Source organism: Mastigoproctus giganteus, chromosome 1 (assembly GCF_048544385.1).
Source record: "Mastigoproctus giganteus isolate SK-2022 chromosome 1, ASM4854438v1, whole genome shotgun sequence".
Classification (NCBI taxonomy): Eukaryota; Metazoa; Arthropoda; class Arachnida; order Uropygi; family Thelyphonidae; genus Mastigoproctus; species Mastigoproctus giganteus.
In genome coordinates this window covers 220,720,483-220,744,257 of record NC_143575.1, presented here as the reverse complement: position 1 = coordinate 220,744,257, position 23,775 = coordinate 220,720,483, and the positions used below count along the sequence as shown (strand labels likewise).

Here is a 23,775-nt window from a genome sequence, read left to right as displayed (position 1 = left end):
ATGAGTATTTTGCGTCTACATTCACACAAGAGGAATTCTTTAGAGAAGTGAAAAACAGTAGCTTATTAAATTCTTACAGAGAGTTAATGATTTTGTAACAACTGAGAACAAAGTGAAGGAGAAATTGTTGAAGTTAAACATAAGAAAGGCACCTGAAGTGGATGGTATCTATCCAGTTATATTACAGGAGGCAGAAAAGGAAGTAAGCAAATCCTTCACCATAATTATGAGAACATCCTTCGACTCAGGGGAAGTCCCCACGGACTGGAGATCTGCAAATATATCCCCTATTCACAAGGGGGGGGGGGGTCAAAAGGTAACATGAGTAATTACAGACCTGTTAGTTTAACTTTTGTTCCAGGGGAAAAAAATAATAAGAGTCACCGGTTAAAGAAGCATTGCAGGATCAACTAGACAAGACTGCAGTAATAATTCAGACACAGCATGGGTTTGTTAATGGAAAGTCCCGTCTGACAAATCTGATTGGATACTATGATGTGGTCACAAAGAAACTGAATACAAAAAATAATTTTGATATCATATACTTGAATTTCAGGAAAGCTTTTGATACTGTTGCACAAGGAAGACTACTGTACAAATTGGAGCAGTATGGTATTAAGAGCAAGTTGCTACAATGGATAAAAGGGTGATTGAGTGAAGATGACAGAGAATGGTAATCAATGGACACTGCTCGCCATAGACTAATGTTATAATTTGAGTCCCACAGGGTTCAGTGTTGGGCCCACTGTTGTTTTGTATAGCATTTAGCATTAGTAGAGGCATTTAATGCAAGAAAGCAAGCTTATGCAGCATCAGCCAAAAAAAAAAAAAAAAAAAAAACCCACTTCCACTTCACCCCTCTGTTCGTTCAAAATACCTGTCCAGCTGAGCCTTAAACTTATTTAGGCTATCAACCTCCACCACAAGGGATGGAAGTCTGTTCCACCAACCAACCACCCGCTGGCTAAAGGCAAATTTCCGCACGTCTATCCTACATCTGTCTTTCCTCAATTTGAATTTATGCCCTCTCAGGTGATTTTTCTGAGCTAGAGGAAGAATCCCATCAGCATTGAGCATGCTTAAACCATTCAAGGCTTTATACACCTCTATCAGATCACCTCGCTGGTGCCTAGTCTCCAGTTTTTCACTATATTTATCAATGATATTGATAAAGGTATATCAGGACTAATGTCCAAGTATATAGATAATACAAAGGTTGGAAGGGTTGTTAATGACAGTAATGGCAGTGTGCTACTGTAACAGGATCTAGAATAGTTGGGCAGATGAAACTTCATATCTGACTGCACAATTACTCCCAGGTCTTTTTCATTTTCTACCACGCTAAGTGTAGTAACCAGAGTAATGTAGCAAATGTGTGGTACTACACTTAGGGTGGTAGAAAATGAAAAGACCTGGGAGTAATTGTGCAGTCAGATATGAAGTTTTCTGACAGTGCAGACAGGCTGCCAGGTCATTGGGTATTGTAAATTATATACAGGAATTTTGCTAGTAGAGAAAAGGAGGTGATTATCCCTTTGTATAAAGTAACGGTCAGACCATGCCTTGAGTACTGCATACAGGTCTGGAGGCCTCATTTTAGGAAGGATGTAGCTTTGCTTGAGTACAGAGAAGAGTAACAAGATTGGTAAGGGGAACAAAGGGGGTCCTCATACAAAGAAAGGATTAAGTTCTGCAAATTGCAGCATCTGGAGACTAGACACCTGAGAGGTAATCTGATTGAGATGTATAAAGCCTTAAATGGGTTGGGCAGGCTGAATTCTGATGGGGTACTTCCACTTGCGCAGATTATGAACCTGAGGGGACATATATTCAAATTGAGGAAAGATAATTGTAGAACAGATGTGCAGAAATTTGCCTTTAGCCAGCAGGTAGTTGATTCCTGAAACAAATTTCCATGTGTCGTTGTGGAAGTTGTTAGCTTAAATAAATTCAAGGAGAAGAACAAACTTTTAGAGGGAATGGATGTGTGAATTTTTTTTTGGTTGATGCTACATGAGCTCATACGCTTGCTTTCTTGTATCATATGCCTCTACAACTACTACGTTTATATCATTCTATAATAATGCTATGACTGATACTATGTTTATATTGTTCTTTACTGAAACTATAACGATGGTAGCTCTATCATTGTTATATGAATACAGTACAATGGCAGCAGACTATAATTTTTGTTTCATGAGCAATTTTGAAAACCAAGTAAACAACAAATTAACAACTTTATCAGATAAACTCAAGTGACAAGTTCACTGTTAATTTTAAACAAAATATAAAGAAAATCAATAATCTTTTTTAAGTAATAAGTGTTCACTTAGCAGCTCCTAAAAAGCAGTCTTTTCAGTGTAATCTTGATGGGTACTTATTGACATCCGACTTCAATTTCTGTAGATTGCAAGTTTAAGGAAATACACTGTAGGAAGGTTGTTCAGAGAACAGATGTGGAAAGTATAAATGAAGGGAAATCTATGTACACTCTGTAACATTAAAATTGCAGCACCCAGAAAGAATGATCGGAATTGCATACAAATCAGCAGGTGATATAAAAACAAATGTGGGGATAATGAAGCTGAAAGCAACGGGTATGTGACATGGTTAAGAGGCTTCTGTCTCACTGAAACTGATGTCAGTTTAAGGAGGTTGTAGAGCAGTGTTTCTCAACCTGTGTGCTGCACATTAGTGTGCAGCAAGTATGCTTCAGGTGTGCCGTGGAAAATACAAATAAAAAACATTAACAAATCCACTGCAATGATCCCAGCCCCTTCCTGTGGTCAATGTGATGTCACGTTTTGATTCCTAGTACTAGATCTGTTCACCTTTAATCCTTTATTCACCTTTTGATTCTTAGTACTAGATATGTTCACCTTTAATCCTTTATTCACCTTTTGATTCTTAGTACTAGATATGTTCACCTTTAATCCTTTATTCACCTTTTAATTCTTAGTACTAGATATGTTCACCTTTAATCACCTTTCGATTCCTAGTAGATCAGTAGTTCACCTTTAATCCTTTATTCACCTTTTGATTCCTAGTTAGTAGATCTGTTCACCTTTATTCAGCCATCCTTATCATTTGAGAAACTCTCCCAGGCACCCTGCTGTTGTATAAGTACAACTTGTAAGCAGCATAGTAAGAAATTTCCTTTGGGTTTTAAAAATACTTTGTGTTTTTATATCTCTAAAACGTCATATTCAGTTAATTCATATAGAGCAGGTATTTTCAATTAACTGTATTAGTACATTCTAGAAGTAACTTTTAATTTTTTTTAGAAATTATTAGCGATGGATAAATTTTTAGAGAAACGAAATCAGAAGAGGCAAATTGATAACAACGAGCTTGGAAAAAATGACAAAAACAAACAACCATCAACATCAAAAAAACAAGAGAATATATTATTGTAATATGATGATGATTATTTGGTGATAGGATTTTCAAATACTGGTACCTAAGATTGTCTTCTAACTTTATGTGTGGTATGTGGTTTAAAATTGTCGAATGAATCAATGGTGTCAAGTAAATTGTAGCATCATTTTTCTACGAAACAAGAGAATTTATCATCTAAAACTATGGAATATTTTAAAAGACTACAGGCCTCTACTAGAAAACAAGGTACAGAATTTTATAATATAGCTAAAATATCTGGTAAAGCTCAAGAAGCCAGATATTTAGTAGCCAAACTGGTGGTAAAAAAAAAAAAAATCTCACCTGATTGCAAAAAGTCTGATTTTACCAGCACATTGGGTAATCGAGAAAAGTATTTTGGGAGAGGAAGCTGGAAAAAAAATAATGGCAGTACCACTTTCGAACAGCAGACTTAGCAGGTTGGTGACAATTTGTTCAAAATATTAATAATTTTTGGTGACTGTTTGCATTGCAAGTAGATAATTCTACAGATTTTAGGGGTAAAGCCCAATTAATAGCATTTGTCAGGTTTATCGAAAACGACACAATTATTAATCTCTTTTTTTGTTGTTTGTTCTTGAAGAATCAAAAGAACTGAAAGAACAAGCGGCCAAGATATTTTCGAAGTAATGAATAATTATTTGCAAAAATGTGGTATATTATGGAAGTCATCTGTACCGACTTCCATAATATACCAACGGTACTCCCGCGATGACAGGAGCACTAAAAAGATTTGTAACTTTAATCAAACGACACAATTCAAATATTATTAGAACACACTGTTTTAGACACAGAGAAGTTCCAGTAGCGAAGACAGTCATACACAATTTAAAACTTGTACTTGATCAAGCAGTTAAAATGGTCAATTACCGTATTTCCCCATGTATAAGACGCACCTTAATTTTGGGGCCCGAAATTTGAAAAAAGTGTATTACATAAAGTTATTGAACTCAAGTTTTATTCATCATAAAATTCATACAACTCATCACTGTCAAAACTCCCATTAGCTTGTCCTCATCTGTGTCTGATGACGAATCACTGTCTTCATATATTGCCTCGTCCTCAGGTCCATCTATGGCATTTTAAATGGCACACTTCTTAAATGACTTGACAACAATCTCAATCTTGATATTATCCCAGGATCTTTTCACCCAGGTACAAACTTCTATAGTTGGTTTCTTCACTCTTCCTGCTGGTGTCAAATTGTCCCCAGAAGACTTCATCCATTGGTTCCATTCGTCTCTCGTGGCAGCTTTGAAGGGTTTGAAATGCTGACATCAAGTGGTTGGAGCTGGGATGTCAAGCCTCCAGGTATGACGGCAAGTTTTGTTTTTTTGCTCTGCAGCAATCTTCTTTGTATTTTTTGTTATGTGTGCCCTGAACTGATCAAGCACCAATAGGGCAGGTTTGCATAAGAGCCCACCTGGTCTCCTGCTCCAAACTTTCTCAAATCAGATCTTCATCCCATCCTGATCCATCCAACCCTTGTCATGAACGTGGACAATCACTCCTCGAGGAATGTCTTCTTTTGGCATTGTTTTGCGTTTGAAAATCAGCATAGGAAGCAGCTTGGTTCCGTTGGCATAACAAGCTAGAACAACCACTTGTCTTCACAGTTACAGTTTTCACCCCCTTCTTATCAACAGATCTGTTACTTGGGACATCAAATCGAAGGGGGACTTTGTCCATATTTGCAATCTGTCCCAACTCAAACTGATGTGTCTTCCGACATTGAATGACAAAACGATGAAATTCAAGGACCTTCTGCTCATAGCTTTCAGGCATCTTCTGGGCAAGTCTGGTGTGTGTATGCATGCTTGGTCCATTCCATTTCATGAACCTGAAGCACCAATTGTGTCCTCCTTTGAAATCAGTAACTTCTTTTTCATCAGCAATTCTTCTTGCCTCATGCTGAACCATCTTTGTGGACACAGGAATTCCAATTGCCCTTTGCTCCTCAATCCATATCTTCAATTCCCTCTCTAAATCAGGCCATTTTGCTGAATTGCCTGTCATGGCCTTCTTCTGCTCTGGCGTTTTCAGTAGGGTTTCTTCTTCCCATAGCCAGTCTCGGATTGTTTTCTCAATGGAGGAGGACCAAACTTACATTCAGCAGCACGATTTCCATTCACTTTTGCAAACTGGATCACTTTTAACTTGAATTCAGCACCGTACGAAAATCTTTTCTGAGCCATTTCTGGGCAGAACGTGGCAAAACGTAACCTAATATACTGGTAACAAGTGCGAAACAATGAGTGCAAAGACAACAAGCGCGAAAATGCGGGAAATGCAAGTAAAAAAAATCTACAACCATTGTATAAAACGCACCCAGTTTTTAGACCCCAAATTTTTCAAAAAAAGGTGCGTCTCATACATGGGGAAATACGGTATATGAAAACACGACCACAAAAAATACATATTTTCGGAAAATTATGCAAGGAACTGGACTCTGATCATTTCTCTTTAATGATGCATACCAAGGTTCGGTGGAGATCGAAAGGAAATGTACTTATGCATATGGACAAGTTGCATGAGAAAATGCTCATTTTTTTCACTGGAGCAATCAGAATTTTGTGATTATTTAAGTGATGAAATTTGGCACTGTAAATTAGCTTTTCTAGCAGATTTATTAGGGCAGCTTAATAAATAAAATATCAGTATGCAAGGCCCACAGGAAAATTTACTCACTTCTATTGACAAGTTGTTCCCCTTTAAAGAAAAGTTGGGTATATGGAAAAAATACGTAAATGAAAAAAATTTAGAAATGTTTCTCTTGACTGCCAAAACGAATTATACTAAAATAATTAATGTAATAAGCAAAACATTAGAGCTGTTAAAGACAAACATTAAGCATTACTTTCCACCCTTGATATGAAAAAATATTTGTGGGTAAGAGACCCATTTGCAACAAGAAACCTTCCGACGTTAGAACTTCAGAATGTACAAGAGGAAAAAGAATTGGCTGAAGAAGAAGAAGAACTATACTTGTCAATGTTAAACTTCAGCTGCCATTTCTCAGCCCATTGACCCAATTTTCCTAGATCTTGTTACAGCACCTGCCCCTAATTACTGTTGTTAACCACCGTTCCAACCTTTGTATCATATGTACTGTAACTTAGACATGAAGCCTGATACATATACCTTTATCGAGAGCATTAAAAAAAATATTGAAAAGAACAATGGGCCCAGTACTGAACTCCACTAATAATATTAGTCCATAAAGAACGGGGACCACTGAGGCGCCTCCGTAGCCAGGTGGGAAGGAGCAGCAGTGCATAGCACACGCCTCTTGATTAGACTAGGGTTCGAGCCCGTCACCACCAAATACAGAGGATGCGGAAAGGTCAGGGAATGACCACCGCATATCCTGGAGCAATATGGCCTTAGTTGCTAATGGTCCTAAAAAAAAAAAAAAAAAAGGGACCATTGATAACCACCCCATCTTCTTTCACTTAACCATCCCTTTATCCAAAGCAGTGACTTGCCTTTAATATCATATTGCTACAGTTTATACAAGAGTTTTTTTTATGTACAACAGTATCAAAAGCCTTCCTGAAATCCAAGTACAGGCAACTTGCAGTTTACAAATGAGTTCCATTCCAAGACGTTGTTCATTATGTGTATCTTACATTCCTGACCTTTTACAGTTCGTATTATATACGTTAGCAGCCATTTTAAAGCATTAAAACCATGTACTAAACATCGAATGGTCTATACAGCACATTTTATTATAATGTATGTATGCGTTATTGTTTATCGTATATGATACGTAATGTAAAATAAAATAAGAAAATAATAAAACAACAAGACATGTACGTACTTGTTAATTTTAATTAAAAACAAAGAGTTACAAAATATAAATAAAGAAAATGACTACTAACATAATATATGTACTGTACATACACATGTATTCAACTTTTACTCGTCAATATCTTTCATCAGAGTTCAATATTTTCCACAGAAGTGACACTAGATGCAGACGAGGTAGATGGAAGGGCATCTGATAATGAAGAAACAGCTGGGTTTTCCACTTTTTTAAAATGTTTTTATAGAAGATTACACAGTTAGTTTTTTTTTTTTTCCTTCAAAAATCTCACTGTAGCATGCTAGACAGTCACAAATGCCTCTTTTCACTTTTGCAATTCTTTCCATATTTGCGTTGTCTTCTTCAAAGATTGCCAACACCTCAGAAATTGATTTAAAAGCTGCAGCCATTTTCTGACTTGTACATGTTCTGAGAGGCTGTGGAATATCAGGTTCTTCTGTTACTTCAGAATTTAGATGTGTCTCTATTTCAATTATTTCATCAATTGTTAATTTCTCAAAATGCGAGTCCAAGAGTCACATCAAGGTCGAGGTCCATTTTATTGCCCAGTTCAACAATTTCTTCAGTCACGGGTTCTACTGGATCCTCAAAATCACTTAAATTATTCACAAACTATGGACACAAGTTTTTCCACACACCACTTAAATTTGTTTCTTTCACTCCCCCCCCCCCCAGGCACCAGCAATGTTTTGCAATGCATTATAAATGTTGTATGCCTTCCAGAAATCCCTTAAGTTCTTCTCTCTGTCTATAAACTTTATCTTTGTGACTGGATGGGGAAGCTTCCCTTTCCCAGACCCTAAGTGAACCAATGGTTGACTGTCTAAGATAACATTGGCAAAGCAAGTGACTATCCTATTATATTATAATAGGGGGAAATCGCTGATTTCTTTCCCACAAGAAAACATTTTACGTGGCGTGGCATGTAAACCAATGTTTTTTTACTGGTTAGATTAGTTTTATTAACCAAGAACAGTTCAGTACAATTATCATATAATAATTTCTTATAATTATTGAAATAAATACATGTTTTAAAAGTTTATTTATTGAAATCTTACAATTATGTTCACTACACAATTTGCCATTTTGTTTTATAAGGAACTCTATTGGCGAATTTAAGAAATTTTGAATGAATGAATTGTGACGTTCATTATAGTGAATGTTCGTAAATCGAATATTCGTAAACTGAGAGTTGCCTGTATATAATATCAAAATTATGTTTTGCATCCAGTTCCTTGGTCACTGAATCATATTAACCTATCGGTTGGTTAGTCAAACCCATCCCTTAACAAATGCATGCTGTGACTGCAGTATAATTGAATTCCAGATGGTCCTGTATTACTTATTATTACTAGCCATATAGTGCAAGGAAGCCTATATGGCTAGTAATAATAATAATACGGTTGTAATGAACCACGCTGATTACATGGCGAAAGCCTTGCTGCTTTTACGAGACACTTCCGTCTACAAACCCTTAACCGTTAACTCCAACAGAGTATTGGAACGATGGGAGTCAGAGGTGAATATCCTCATCAACAGTTGGCTCAAACAGGGGAAAATAACGCAGTCAACCCGTAATCACCTCCGTGCCTCCGGGTGTCAGATCCCACGGTTTTACGGCCTGCCGAAGGTACACAAAGAAGACACACCATTAAGACCAATTGTATCCTGCTGTGGATCACTGACTTACGAGTTGTCTAAGTTTGTCTCGAGGCTTCTTTCTCATCTAGTTGGCAAGACCACCTACAACGTCTCCAACAGTATTGAGTTCATAGAAAGGATCCACACTACATTCATCTCACAAGATCAAGTCATGGCATCGTTCGATGTAATATCACTCTTTACCTCCATCCCAGTGGAACTTGCCATCTCTTGTGCAAAACAACTCTTAGACAATGATGAAACCCTTAGCGACAGAACTAGACTGACGGCTGATGACATTTCCGCCGCCCTCAGACTGTGCTTAACAGGGGGGTGATGTTTAATGACTCAATCTACCAGCAGGTACATGGCACAGCCATGGGTTCCCCTGTCAGTTCGGTCACAGCAAACATCGTGATGGAGGAGTTAGAGGGCCGTGCGTTTACACACGCACCAGATCACATCGCCTTTTGGTGTCGCTATGTAGACGATGTGTTCGTAGTTATCCCTAGAGACTCAGGTCAGCGACTCCTAACCCACCTCAACTCACTATCGCCCTTCATAAAATTCACGATTGAGCTGGAGTCGAACAACACTATTCCGTACCTAGATACCCTCGTCCGGCGCGAAGACGACAGTTTATCGTAAACCTATGTGTGCTGGCCAATTTACCAACTTCCGGTCAGCACACGCGCGGGGCCACCTTCTCTCCACTGCCCGAACCTTGCTAACTCGCGCCTGGACACACTCCAGCTCCGCAGATGAAAGACGCAAAGAGATCACCAGGGTCAAAGTAGACCTTACGAGGTGTGGCTACCCCATCGACATCCTTGACTGGTGTGATCTACAGGCACGCGACAACGTGACGACCGACAGTGACGAGTCATCCACGAGGTCATTTATCCCATACTACCCCAACCTGTCACAACAGATCGGTAGAATCCTAAAATCACATGGGATAAAGTGCATCCAACTCCCAGGCAAGAAACTGCGTTCTCTCATTTCCAACGTAAAAACACCCGTCCCCACCCTTCTACAGAGTGGTTTGGTCTATCGCATCTCTTGCCGTGACTGCACTAGCTGCTACTTTGGAGAGACTGGACGTCGACTCGAGAAACATCTCTCAGAACATAAAAGGGCGATCCGTTTGGCAGATGTGGAACACTCAGCTATCGCCGAGCATGTCTGGACAACCCACCACGACATTGACCCACACCGCGATGTCGTGGACAGGTCCCACCATTAGCTAAGGCGCACCTGGTTGGAATCGTTACACATAAAATGCTCGGATACCTCTTTGAACAGGAACAGTGGTTGTCAAGTTAACCCCATCACAGAAACAGTAATTCTGTCCATAGACAAACGCTGGCCACGTCACCACCATACGTCACAGCCACAAACATCAACCTCAAACAATTAGCCAAGCGCCTCACGCACCATCCTGGCAGTGCACATCTCTATTCCAACTGCCATTCAAAGTATTTTTCTATCTGAAGAAGGCTGTCCACTCAGCCGAAAGATAATTAATTGTAATTTTAGTTTAGTTTGCTCTGAGAAATAAAAATAAAAATTTTCGTATAATAATAATAATAATAATAATAATAAGTAATACATGAGGCATATGCTGCACCAGCTAAAAAAAAAAAATTTCCAAGTTACCCTGAGAGAGAGAGAGAAGAATGATGATATCCAGCTCAGGACGCTGGGTGTGCCAAGCCCATACTTACCAGATGTGACCCCTGGGGTTACACTTCTTTAAACAGTCACTCCATTATTTTACTTAACACAGATATTAAGCTAACTGGTCTGTAATTACTTGTCAACTTTTGATGCCCCTTTATGAACTGGGGATATATTTGAACATCACCAGTCCATAGGGATAGAGGCGTAGCTAGGTTTTTGGCACCCTTGGCAAATTCGTGGCTACGCACCTTTTTACGATAATTGGCAAAATCATCAAAAAAAGGTGTGTAAATAAAATTATCATAATAAATAATAATAAGTACAGTCTGACCTTTGTTTAACAAACTTCTTTATACCAGATTTTTCTGTTTAGTGAATTTTTTAATTCTCTTTCGTACTTACGTTTAAAATAGTGTCCGTAGAACAATGAAAATTTTCCATATGAGATTACGAGGTTAATGGATTACAAGAGACTTAGCTGAGTCCACATTTTTTGCCTCTCTGGCCTTCAAGAAATTTAGATAATAGTGCTGTTGCTAAGCACAATGGTAATCTCATTAGCTTAACAGATTACCATCTGCAACTTAGTAGTACCCGTAAAACCTATCCAACTACCTGCCCCACATTTGATTGGATACTATAATGGTTACAAAGGAACTGGATGCAAAAAATAATTTTGATATCATATACTTGGATTTCAGTAAAGCTTTTCATACTGTTGCACATGGAAGACTACTGTACAAACTGAAGAAGTACAGTATTACGGGTAAGTTGCTACAATGGATAAAAGGATGGTTGAGTGGAAAAAGATAGAGTGGTAATTAATAGACGCTGCTCTTCGTGGACTAATGTTATTAGTGGAGTCCCCCAGGGTTCGGTGTTGGTCCCCCTTTTGTTTTGTATATTTATCAATGATATTGATGAAGGTATATCCAGGCTTAATGTCCAAGTATGCCGATAATACAAAGGTTGGTAGGGTTGTTAATGACAGTAACGGCAGTGTGCTATTGCAAGAGGATCTAGAAAAGTTGAGCAGTGGCAACTGAAGTGTAACATTGACAAATGCAAAGTACTGCATATGGGTAGAAGTAACCCCAGAGAAACGTACCAACTATGTGGTATTGCACTTAGGGTGGGCAAAAATTAAAAAGAACTGGTAGTACTTGTGCAGTCAGACATGCAGTTTTCTGAGCAGTGCAGAGAGGCTGCCATGGTTATTTGTTTTTTTAGGATCACTAGCAACTAAGGCCATATTGCTCTGAGGATATGAGGTGGTCATTCCCTGACACATCCACATCCTCTGTATTTGGTGGTCACAGGCTCAAACCGCGGTCTAATCAAGAAGTGTGTGCTATGCACTGCTACTCCTGTGAACCTGGCTAGAGGCATCTCACAATATGTGCTGCATAATTATGGCCCTTATAAAAATTGCAGTATGCCTTATACTATTAGTAACAGCAATGATGCCAGAAAATAAACTTATACAGTACAGCATCAGCTAAAAAAAAAAAAGAAAGAAAGAAAAAGACAAAGAAACACGATATCACCTATTCATCCTCTCTAATCATTTGTCTAGTTGTTACTTGAATTTATTCAAAATAACCACTTCTACAGCACTAAATAGAAGTTTGTTCCAATAATTAACTACCTGCTAGCTAAATGAAAATTTCATTTCTACACATCTATCCTGCAACCATCATTCCTCTACAGTAATTAGATTTTATGATCTAGCAGGCATGTAGTCTTGGCAATAGGAAGGATTCCATCAGCAATAAGCTTACTCAGTCCATACAAAGCCTTGCACAATACCATCCAATCTGCTCACAGGTGCCTAGTCTTCAGATGCTGCAACTTACAGAACTGAATCCTTTCCTTGCCAAAATGTCCTTTTTGCTCCTCTTACAAACATTACTGCCCTTCTCTGCTCCCCTTCCAACAGATCCATATTCTTCCTCAAATGAAGCTTCCAGGACTCAAGATATGGCTTAACCATTACCTTATACAATGGGTTAATCACCTCCTTATCCCTACTAGAAAAACTGGTTTATCAACTTACTTGAGCAGGATCATCAATAGCTCAAACCATCTATGTAAGTGGACCAATCTGATTCATCCCCTTCCTTCTAGAGTTTACATAAGTAAAGAACTCTTTGCTGTTTTTCTTTGCATCCTTTGCCAAAGATTTCTCATAATCTGCCTTTGCTTGCCTAACCTCCTTTGTGACTTCATTTTTATTCTCTATCACAAGTCTCATCAATTAACCTGACAACCATTTAGGTCTAAACCTTAAACAGTATCTCTTAGTTGGTATAAAAAGCTTATACATTAACTAGTATGTCAGCATAGGTTAAGGTAAAACAAATTGTGGTTCTGAAATAGAAGCATACTGAATGATAAAGAAATAAAAAAGGAAGAATTCTATAAGTTCACCAAAAATAATTAGCATAATACAGATTCTGTAATCATTCCTCATCTGTTCAGTGATCTACAAAACATGATAACTTATTTGGGAATAGCATTTTGATAATAAAGATCTTCAGTGCTGGGAGTTAAAAGTTTTTAAATATGAAATAAGTATCTGTTTCATATTTAAAAACTTTACTTATAAGTATAAGTAAAGTATAAGTATTTTATACTTATACTTTACTTCTGAATTTATACTAAAACCAGGAACTTTACTTATGAGTAAAGTTCCTGATTTTAGCTGGCCCATACAATCATAATATACATACAAATAAGCATAAATAAATTAATAAATACATACAGTACAGTATGTATGTACAGTTGTAGTTGCTAAAATGTGATGAAAAAGTGCTGTGAAAAAAACTATATGTTGTAATACTGTATTCTACTACATTTACCAACGTTGTGGAGAAAGGCAGGCCTTCTCATTACTGCAAATTAAATTTGCTTTATTGTAAAAGTATTTTAATCCTTCAGAAATGACAGATGTTATCCATCATTTCCGAAGTTAATCAAGGATTTACTGTAATAATCAAATAATAATCAAATCAAATAAGCAGCAAAGCAAAAGGCTCAAGCTAATGGGAGTGCTGTGGCTCAGGAGAGAACTGAGGGGGGCAGTTGCCCTCTGAATCACAGCCTATTAAAATGCACTACTTGCTTGATGTTTGTGGAGCAGTCGGGACGGGACATGATACTGCCATGAGGGATGTCTTTGTGTGTGCGCGATGCAAGGAGTGTAAGGAAATCAGGCGACAACTCAGCGTTGTTATGGGCCTATATGAGAGCTATATGACAGGGTGGATGCCCTCGAAGGATTAAAAGTGAGGGCCCATCAAGCTCTCAGCTGCCCACACCAATGCCAGAGCTTGCACTTGGCCATCACGCAACACAGCAGCAGCCCCCAAGGCAGAATGCGCTGGTCCCAAAGGAACTAGTAGTTGTTAGTGACTATTGTCAGGGAAACGGGAAACATGCTTTGTAAAAAGGATAGGTGGAACAGGACCAGGGTATGTCTGCCAGGAGCAAAGGTTGATGATGTTGTAGAGCAGATATCATCTTTTAAGGGCACAAAAGGTGATATAGTTGTACATGTTGGCACTAATGATATTAAGAGTAGGAGACCGGCAGAATTACTTAACAAGTACAGGTCACTGCTGAAAAAAACCCGTGAATTAGGGTTGAATTTGAAAGTGTCTGCAATTCTGCAAAGACACAACAGGACGGAGTATATGATGAGAGACCTGTCGATCAATTCGGCCCTGGAAAGATTGTGCAAGGCTCAAGGGTTAGAATTTTTTTCAGCCTGGTCTGTACTTGTTAACAGGAGAGACTGCTTCTACAGGGATGGGATACACTTAAATAGAAAGGATGCAAAAATGTTTGCTGATGCTATCGAGGCAGTGTTAGGTGGGTCGGAAAACTGCTAGATTGGGGGGATACAAGGACTAATAGATTAACAGTAGCCACTGGCAGAGGTGAAAGTGATTCTTGCACTGTTCTATTCGAATGAGCCGCAGCCTGGAAAATAAGATGCAGGATATTTCAGAGACTGCTGGGAATCATTGGGGTACAAGTAAACACATGGGTTGTGTTAGGGTAGCTAAGAAAAAGAACAGATACATGTATACTTGCGTGTACACCAATGCTAGGAGTTTAGTAAATAAATTTGATGAATTTGAGGTATTGCTCAAAACATCAAAGGCAGATATTGTGGGGATTTCAGAGACGTGGTGTCACACAGATATAAGGAATGCAGAATTGGAATTTGGGGAGTACAATGTCTACAGAAAGGATAGACAGGATAGGAAGGGAGGAGGGGTTATGCTATTAGTTAAGAAATACATAAAATCCAAGGAAGTGAAGCCAGTCGACATTGCTGGACAATGCAGTGTCGAGTCAGTTTGGTGTGACATAAGCATTGGGAGATCAAAATTGAGAGTAGGAGGATGCTATAGGCCTAATGACTCTGATGAGTATAATAAGAAATTGTACAGGGAAATAGAGTGGGCCAGTAAATCAGAGTGTCTTATAATGGGAGATTTTAATTTCCCAGATATTGACTGGAATTTGGGGGCTGGTTACTCACACACTAGCAGGGCTTTTGTGGATTTATTGGATGATTGTTTTCTACATCAGCATGTTCGGGAGGCAACTAGAGGGAGTAATACTCTTGATTTGATTATCAGCAGTGATTCTTCATGCATTAAGAATCTGCAGATAAATGAACCACTAGGTGGCAGTGATCACAGTGTGCTGAAGTGGGATTTACTCAAAGAGGTAACTACCATTAGGGGTAAAGGGAAGGGTTATTGCTTCCGTAAAGGCGACTACAATGGACTGAGACAGTACTTAAATTCTATACAGTGGGACCAACTGATGATGTTACCAACAGCAAATTCAAAATGGGAAGCATTCAAAGAACTTATCTTGGAAGCCACTGGGCTTTACATACCAACTAAGAAATATTGTTCAAGGTTTAGGCCAAAATGGATGTCAGATGAACTAATGAGGCATATGGCAGAGAAGAAAAATGCATGAGATACATACAAATTAACACATGACACAGAAGCCTATGATAGATACAAGTTGATATGCAACCAAGTTACAAAGGAGGTTAGGCAGGCGAAGGCAGATTACGAGAAATCCTTGGGAAGGGATGCAAAGAAAAACAGCAAAGAGTTCTTTACTTATGTAAACTCTAGAAGGAAGGGGATGAATCAGATTGGTCCACTTGATATTGACGGGTCAAGTGTTGATGATCCTGCTCAGGTAGCTAACAAACTAAATGAATATTTTGCATCGACATTCACACATGAGGAGTTATTCAGCGAGGGGAATGCCAGAGGTGTATTCAACTCTAGCAGTAAGCTACAGAATCTTGAAATAACTGGGAGTAAAGTGGAGGAGAAACTGTTGAAGATAAACACAAGAAAGGCACCCGGGGTGGATGGCATCTATCCAGTTATATTAAAGGAGGCAGCAAAGGAAGTAAGCAAACTCTTAGCCATAATTATGAGAGCTTCCTTGGACTCAGGGGAGGTACCCATAGACTGGAAATGTGCAAATGTGACCCCAATTCACAAAGGAGGATCAAAGGCTGACAAGTAATTATAGACCTGTGAGCTTAACTTCTGTTCCAGGAAAATTAATGGAGGCACTGGTTAAAGAAGCACTGCAGGATCATTTAGAGAAGACTTCAGTTATAGCTCAGACACAGCATGGTTTTGTTAAGGGGAAGTCTTGCCTGACCAACTTGATTGGATACTATGATGCAGTCACAAAAGAACTGGATGCAGGGAATAACTTTGATATTATATACTTGGATCTTAGAAAGGCTTTTGATACTGTTGCACATGGAAGACTGCTACACAAATTGGAGCAGTGTGACATTGGAGGCAAATTGCTGCTATGGATAAAGGGGTGGTTGAGGGGGAGAAGACAGAGAGTGGTAATCAATGGACACTGCTCATCGTGGACTGATGTTATTAGTGGAGTCCCTCAGGGCTCAGTGTTGGGTCCATTATTGTTTTCTGTATTTATAAATGATATTGATGATGGTATATCGGGCTTAATGTCCAAGTTTGCAGACGATACAAAGGTTGGCAGGGTTGTCAAGGACACTACTGACACTATGCTGCTGCAACAGGATCTGGAAAGGTTGAGCAGATGGGCTGAGAGGTGGCAAATGAAGTTTAACATTGACAAATGTAAAGTACTACACATGGGAAACAGCAACCCCAGAGCAACGTATCAACTCTGTGGTACTACACTGACAGTGGTAGAGATTGAAAGGGACTTGGGGGTGGTTGTGCAGGCAGATATGAAGTTCTCTGAACAGTGCAGATGGGCTGCAAGAGTAGCTCATGGAGTATTGTCAATGATATACAGGAATTTTTCCAGAAGGGATAAGGAGGTGATTATTCCATTGTATATGGCGATGGTCAGGCCACACCTAGAGTACTGTATACAGGTCTGGAGGCCTCATTTCAAGAAGGATGTAGAGCTGCTGGAACGAGTACAGAGAAGGGCAACAAGATTAGTGAATGGAACAAAGGGGTGCTCTTACGAAGAAAGGCTTAAGTTTTGCAAATTACAGTGTCTGGAGACTAGGCACCAGCGAGGTGATCTGATAGAGGTGTATAAAGCCTTGAATGGTTTAAGCATGCTCAATGCTGATGGGATTTTTCCTCTAGCTCAGAAAAATCACCTGAGAGGGCATAAATTCAAATTGAGGAAAGACAGATGTAGGATAGACGTGCGGAAATTTGCCTTTAGCCAGCGGGTGGTTGGTTGGTGGAACAGACTTCCATCCCTTGTGGTGGAGGTTGATATCCTAAATAAGTTTAAGGCTCAGCTGGACAGGTATTTTGAACGAACAGAGGGGGTGAAGTGGAAGTGGGTTTTTTTTTTTTTTTTTTTGGCTGATGCTGCATAAGCTTGCTTTCTTGCATCAAATGCCTCTACTAATGCTAATGCTAATTAAAGACTGGAACAATGTGGCATTAAGGGCAAGTTACTACTATGGCTAAAGGGATGAATAAAGTGTAAGAAGCCAGAGAGTGGTTATCAATGGCCACTGCTCTTTGTGGACTAATATTATTAGTGTTGTTTCCCAGGTTGCAGTGCTGGGTCCATTGTTGTTTTCAATATTTATCAATAATATTGATGAATGTATAAGATCAGGCTTAATGTTTAAGGTTGCAGATGATACAAAGATTGGCAGGGTGGTTAACAACAGTCATCAGGGTGAGCTACTGCAACAAGATCTAGGAAAATTAGGTCAATGGGCTGAGAAATGGCAATTCAAGTTTATCATTGAAAATATAAAGTACTACATATGGGTAGCAGTAACCCCAGAGTAACATCAATTGTGTGGTACTACTCTCAGGGTAGTAGAGAATAAAAAAGACTTGGGGGTAATTGTGCAGTAAGACGAAGTTTTCCGAGCAGTGTGGACATGTTGCCAGGACAGCTCATGGGGTTTTGTCAATGATATACAGAAACTTTGCTAACTAGGATAAGGAGCCAATTATCCGTTTGTATAAGGCCATGGTTAGGCTGCATCTTGAGTACTGTATACAGTTCAGGAAGGATGTAGGTGGTAGAAAATGAAAAAGACCTGGGAGTAATTGTGCAGTCAGATACGAAGTTTTCTGAGCAATGCAGAGAGGCTGCCGGGGCAGGTCACAGGGTTTTGTCAATGATATATAGGAATTTTGCTAGCAGGGAAAAGGAGGTGATTATCCCTCTGTATAAGGCAATGGTCAGGCCATGCCTTGAGTACAGGTCTGGAGGCCTCATTTTAGGAAAGATGTAGATTTACTTGAGCGTGTACAGAGAAGGGCAACAAGATTGGTGAGGGGAATGAAGGGATCCTCTTACCAAGAGGGGCTTAAGTTCTGCAAATTGCAGTGGCTGGAGACTAGGCACCTGCACGGTGATCTGATTGAGGTGTATAAGGCCTTGAATGGGTTCAGCACGCTGAATTCTGATGGGATCCTTCCACTTGTTCAGATTACGAACCTAAGGGGGCATAAATTCAAATTAAGAAAAGACAGATGTAGAATAGATGTGTGGAAATTTGCCTTTAGCCAGCGGGTGGTTAATTGCTGGAACAAACTTCCATCTGTTGTTGTGGAAGTTGATAGGTTGAATAAATTTAAGGAGGAACTGGACAGGCATTTGGAGGGAATGGTGTGATTTTTTTGGCTGATGCTGCATAAGCTCATACACTTGCTTTCTTGCATCACATGCCACTACTACTACAGTTCAGAAAGGATGTAGATCTGCTGGAATAGATGCAGATAAGGTTACTATGATGCAGAACCAGATTGGTGAAGGGAACAATAGAGTGTGCTCTTACCTAGAAATGCTTTAGTTCTGAAGCCTTTCTTGGTAAGTGCACCACAGGTAACAGTTACACACATGAGGGGGCATAAATTCAAACTGAGGAAGGATGGTTGCAGGAGGATAGATGTGCTGAAGTTAGCCTTCAATTAGCAGGTGGTTGATTGTTATAACAGGCTTCCATCTGTTGCTGTGGAAGTGGATGGGTTGAATCAATTCAAGGGAGAACTAGACAAATTCTTGCAGGGTATGGATGGGTGAACAGGTTTTTCTTTTTTTCTTTTTGCTGATGCTATATAAGTTTACTTTTGTGCATCATTTTCCATTATTACTACTACTACTTGTAGCTTTAATTTGTCTTCCACTTTTCCCCAGTTAGCAAACAATCATTTAGTTCCCAGTTAAAACTCAACGCTTCTGGCATTCCTATACCTAAAAACTTCTTTTTGTGTGAATTTAAATATAAAATATTTATTCAGTTTGTCAGTAAAAAAGAGGATCATCAACAGTTTTGCTGTTCATATCGAGAGAGAACAACCTAAAAGGAATGGGATGATCCTTTTCCTTCTAGTGTTAACAAAAGTAAAGAATCTTTGATGCTTTTCTTTGCATTCTTGGCCAGATAATTCCTATAATCTGCTCTTGCCACTAGCCTCATCAGTTCAACTGACATCAATTTTGCTTAAACCTTAAACAATATCTCTTATTTGCAATAAAAAGCTTAGTGCCTTCTATGATTATATCCCTCAATGCTTCCTATATTAAATATACAATTCATAACATCAGCTGGTTCAACTGAAAAGTACAAAAACTGTTTCAGACCACTGTAGTTACCTTTTATAAAAGCAAAATCTGTTCCCTCTAAACTTGACAGTAGTTTAATTCTTAAGTATATATATCCCACATCAATACACTATGATCATCACCCCCTAGTGGTTCTTTCATCTGGAGATTCCTCATGAATGAAGAATCACTACTAATAGTCAGAGCATGATTATTACTTTCTCTTGTTGCTGTAGAAAACAGTCATCCAGTAAAACCAGACACTTTCTGCTACTGTGCGAGTGAATAATTCATAAGTTACAGTCAACATGTGAAAAGTTATATCTGAAAACCCCCATTATTAGGCATTCTTATTTACTGGTCCACTATTTGTCTGTTATACTAATCACAATTACTTGGCTTATTGTAAACAACAGATTTTCAAAATAAAAAATACATTTCTCTTTTACAGGCTATATGAGAATGTGTAGAGACAAAATCAGATACCATTATAACCAATGTTAAAATGCCTAATACACAAGACACTTCTTTGCTGAAGCATAGAAACTTAAAATGGACCTATGCTTCCATTACAAGCATTGGGCCAGCCCAAAGCATAGAACCAAGTGTGGTGCACCCCTCACATTGTTATTGTTATTTAATTTTTAGGAGCATTAGCAACTAAGGCCATATTGCTCTGAGAATATTTGGTGGTCATTCCCTGACCTTTCCACATCCTCCGTATTACGGGCTCGAACCCTGGTCTAATCAAGAAGCGTGTGCTACACACTGCTGCTCCTGGCTACGGAGGCACCTGCACCCCTCACACCAGCCTTGAACTAGGCCCTGACAATAATTAGAGTGAGAGTCTTGATCATACACAGCCAAAACTGATGACTAGGAGAAAAAGACGGTTTGATAAAGTAATATAGATGTGTCTACTACATTACACATTCAAATTTTAATTCAAGGTCTCTTAAAATCTAGACCTGGCTCAGAACAGCAATCAGAATATCTAAAGCCTGTAAATGCACTAATATCACATGCCAGCTTGAACATCAGATATCTAACTTAGTATACATTTGGAAAGGTATGGATTCCAGTTCTATCACAGACCGGAGGAAAGTAGTGATGGTTGTGGTTCAGGGAGTAACACACACACATGGAAGCAACAATCACAATTTTCCCCAGGGAATAACTCAGGATTTTGGGTACAGTCATATAAGTAAGGACATATGATGAACCTGGAAACAGAATTCCCCAGAATTTAAGAACTTCCCTTCAGGCAGAACACTCACATTAATTAATAAGAATAATAGCAATAAGAATGTGCTATCTGATATGTCACAATGTAAAATTTTAACAGTAAATGAGCATTGTGCGTTTTAGCACATAAGACAAACAAGATCTATTTACTGATAAAATATAAACAATTACAGAAAATATTAATATTCAACATAACAATAATTATACTGTTACCTGCTGTTACAGTACACAATAAAATCCCATAACTGTCTAAATATATTAATGGCTATATAGTAACTTAATTGCAGTGCATTTGTGATCATGTGAATTCGTACAACATCGTTAATGTTGTGTGAATTCGTACAACATCGATAACTAGATAAATCATACAAGTTTATCTGTTTATGGTACTTATATTACTACCTGGTGGCACTAAAACTAAATTTATTTATATTTTTAAGTAATTAATCAAAACCAAGGCAAAAATTTGTTCAGTACTATACGACGTTAATGTGGCTTGGATATTGTTTCGGAAGAAATATGTAAAAGAATAGCGCACAGGTTGCCTGTGTTGACAACTGCACCACACGTATGAGAAAATGTATTTCATTCATATATCTATTGAAAGTCTTGAGTTAGGCCTAATAATTAGGGACTCTTCCCACAAAATATACACGTCGCGACCGGAAAAATATTTAAATTTAGAATACAATTTGAATTTAGAACTTCTTTTTGGCAGTTCTGAGGCGTAACTGAATTGCGTTAGAGCGATCGGCTCGTCTTCAAATAGTCAAAAACAAGGTTACAGAATTAAAAAAAAAAAAAAAATACTACTTATGCATCACACGTTATTTGAAATATTTTGCCACTCACCTCTCTTTATGGCATCTTCGTATAAAATGCAGCACGGTTTAGAATCCCTTGCTCCCATTCTACTAAACACCACTAATCACTTACACCTGCTTGCATCCATAGCGAACAAAATGTAAAACTATGTCGTCTGCACAGATTCGTCTCCAACGCCAGACCATGCCAATTTGTCACATGACAACATACGGGAATACAGTTGGATATGTTTGTAACTTGACTGGGTGTATGGACTACATGCTGGGCACAGAATTGTACTACTCTGTGATGCGAAGTAAGCAAAATGTAAGAATTAAAAGCCAGAGAGAAGGAGAAAAAAAGCAGGGGCTCATTTCGCCTATTCATTATCAGAGTAGTGCTGTGGCCATTTAAGCGAAATGATTTTATTACCTGAGGTGAAATTTAATTTTCTGTTCTCGAACTGGGTCGATATTTTAAATTATTATTTTCGTGAAAAGTGCATCCCTTCCTAACGGTTGGCTCTTTCATTCATTTGAGTGACTACTTCATGTATTACTTTACCCTGATTACGACCAGCGAAGTCAACAAGTAACTTAGCAGAGGGTAGGGCAGAAACCATCCCAGATGTAGAATAAAAGCAACGCCAAGCAACTTCTTAAAACCCAACAGGTTGTTGGGTTTTAAGAGCATCGACGACTAAGGCCATGTTGCTCCGTGTGTATTGTCTGTAAATTGCGTGTGTTCTGTGGTCATTTACCGTTAGCTGGAAGAAAAAACCCAAGTTTCCAGGTGAGTTGCGTGGGTAGCACAGTTACACTCCGTGGCTGAGTTAGTCAGTCTCAGGCGTTTATAGCAAGGTTTTCCCCCGGCACTCGGGTTTTTCGTGCAACAAAACAGGCAAATGGACCACAGAACACACACAATTAACAGACATAAGACACAGCACGGCAGATGAAATTAATTATTCGGACGGCCTAAATATAATAGGTGTTTTTTTTTTTTTTTTTTTTTGTAGATTTATGTATCCTCGCGAATCCTTGATGACGCGAGGAACTTTATTGGGCTTTTTTCACTTCGTGGCTGAATTAGTCGGTCAGGCGTTGATAGCAAGGTTTTCTCCGGCAACCCGAGTTTTTCTTCCAGCAAAACAGGCAAATCGATTATAGAACACACGCAATTTACGGACACACTTTTTATATAGATTTATGTTTAATGGGCTTTTTTCACTCCTTGGCTATTTACGCCTGAGACCGACTAAATAGCAAGGTGTTTTGTCTCCACCTAGTGGTGGAGACAAGCAGCTCCCAAGACTATTTTTTGCAAGTTCTGATTTTGGCAGCGTAGGTATTTCGTGCCTTCCGGTATAGCTGCCTGAGGGCCTCTACCTCAGCAGCAGGTCAAGACCTTCAAGCCCACTGGAAGGCCTTTCTCCTTCTGTTGACCTCTTGACGTAGTCTCTGCAGTTCGAACAACCACCAGGACAGGGCTCCTAGGGTGGGCCACTTCCATTTTATTGGAGCGTTACTTGCTTTGGTGATCATTGTAGTTACCCGTTGTAGTGAGTCAGGAACTTGCTGTTGGTACCGTTCTAGCAAGGCTTCTCTTCAGGAGGTAGTCAGATGTTCCTTGAAGAGTTCCAGTTTGCAAATCCGGTCAATGAAGCAAGCAATTTTTATAGGCCCTTTGAACAACGGTGGCTGACTTAAAAAAATATTTTCTTTTTATACTCTTTCACGACCACCAGGTCAGAGCTGTTTACAATAAATCATGAATAATTCGTTAATTTCATTTAGCAGTCACAGGGCTAGAACCACTGTCTATTCAAAGAGTATGTGCTACTGAACTCTCATTCCTGCCCACTCTGTTATGTAAGGCCTAACAACGCCGTATTTAATTAGCAAAAAAAAAAAAAAAAAACAAATTATAATATTAGGGTCCCCTGTAAATGATTACATCTACTCATATATTTATTTTGTCTGTAAATTGCTTGTGTTCTCTGGTCGATTTGCCTGTTTACTGGATGAAAAAATCCCAGTTTAAAAACCTTGCTATCTACGCCT

At 38.9% G+C, this 23,775-nt stretch overlaps 1 protein-coding gene across 1 annotated transcript in view; it reads right to left on the bottom strand.

Moving 5' to 3' along the window:
- The window catches only part of Usp32 (Ubiquitin specific protease 32), an 837,997-nt gene extending 816,101 nt beyond the window's left edge, over positions 1–21,896 (bottom strand). Inside the window, exon 1 of the mRNA XM_090368859.1 lies at positions 21,761–21,896. Within this exon, the coding sequence (XP_090224985.1) occupies positions 21,761–21,818 (58 nt within the window). The 5' untranslated portion in view covers positions 21,819–21,896. The remainder of the gene's footprint in view (positions 1–21,760) is intronic.
- Between the last annotated feature and the right edge of the window lie 1,879 nt (positions 21,897–23,775).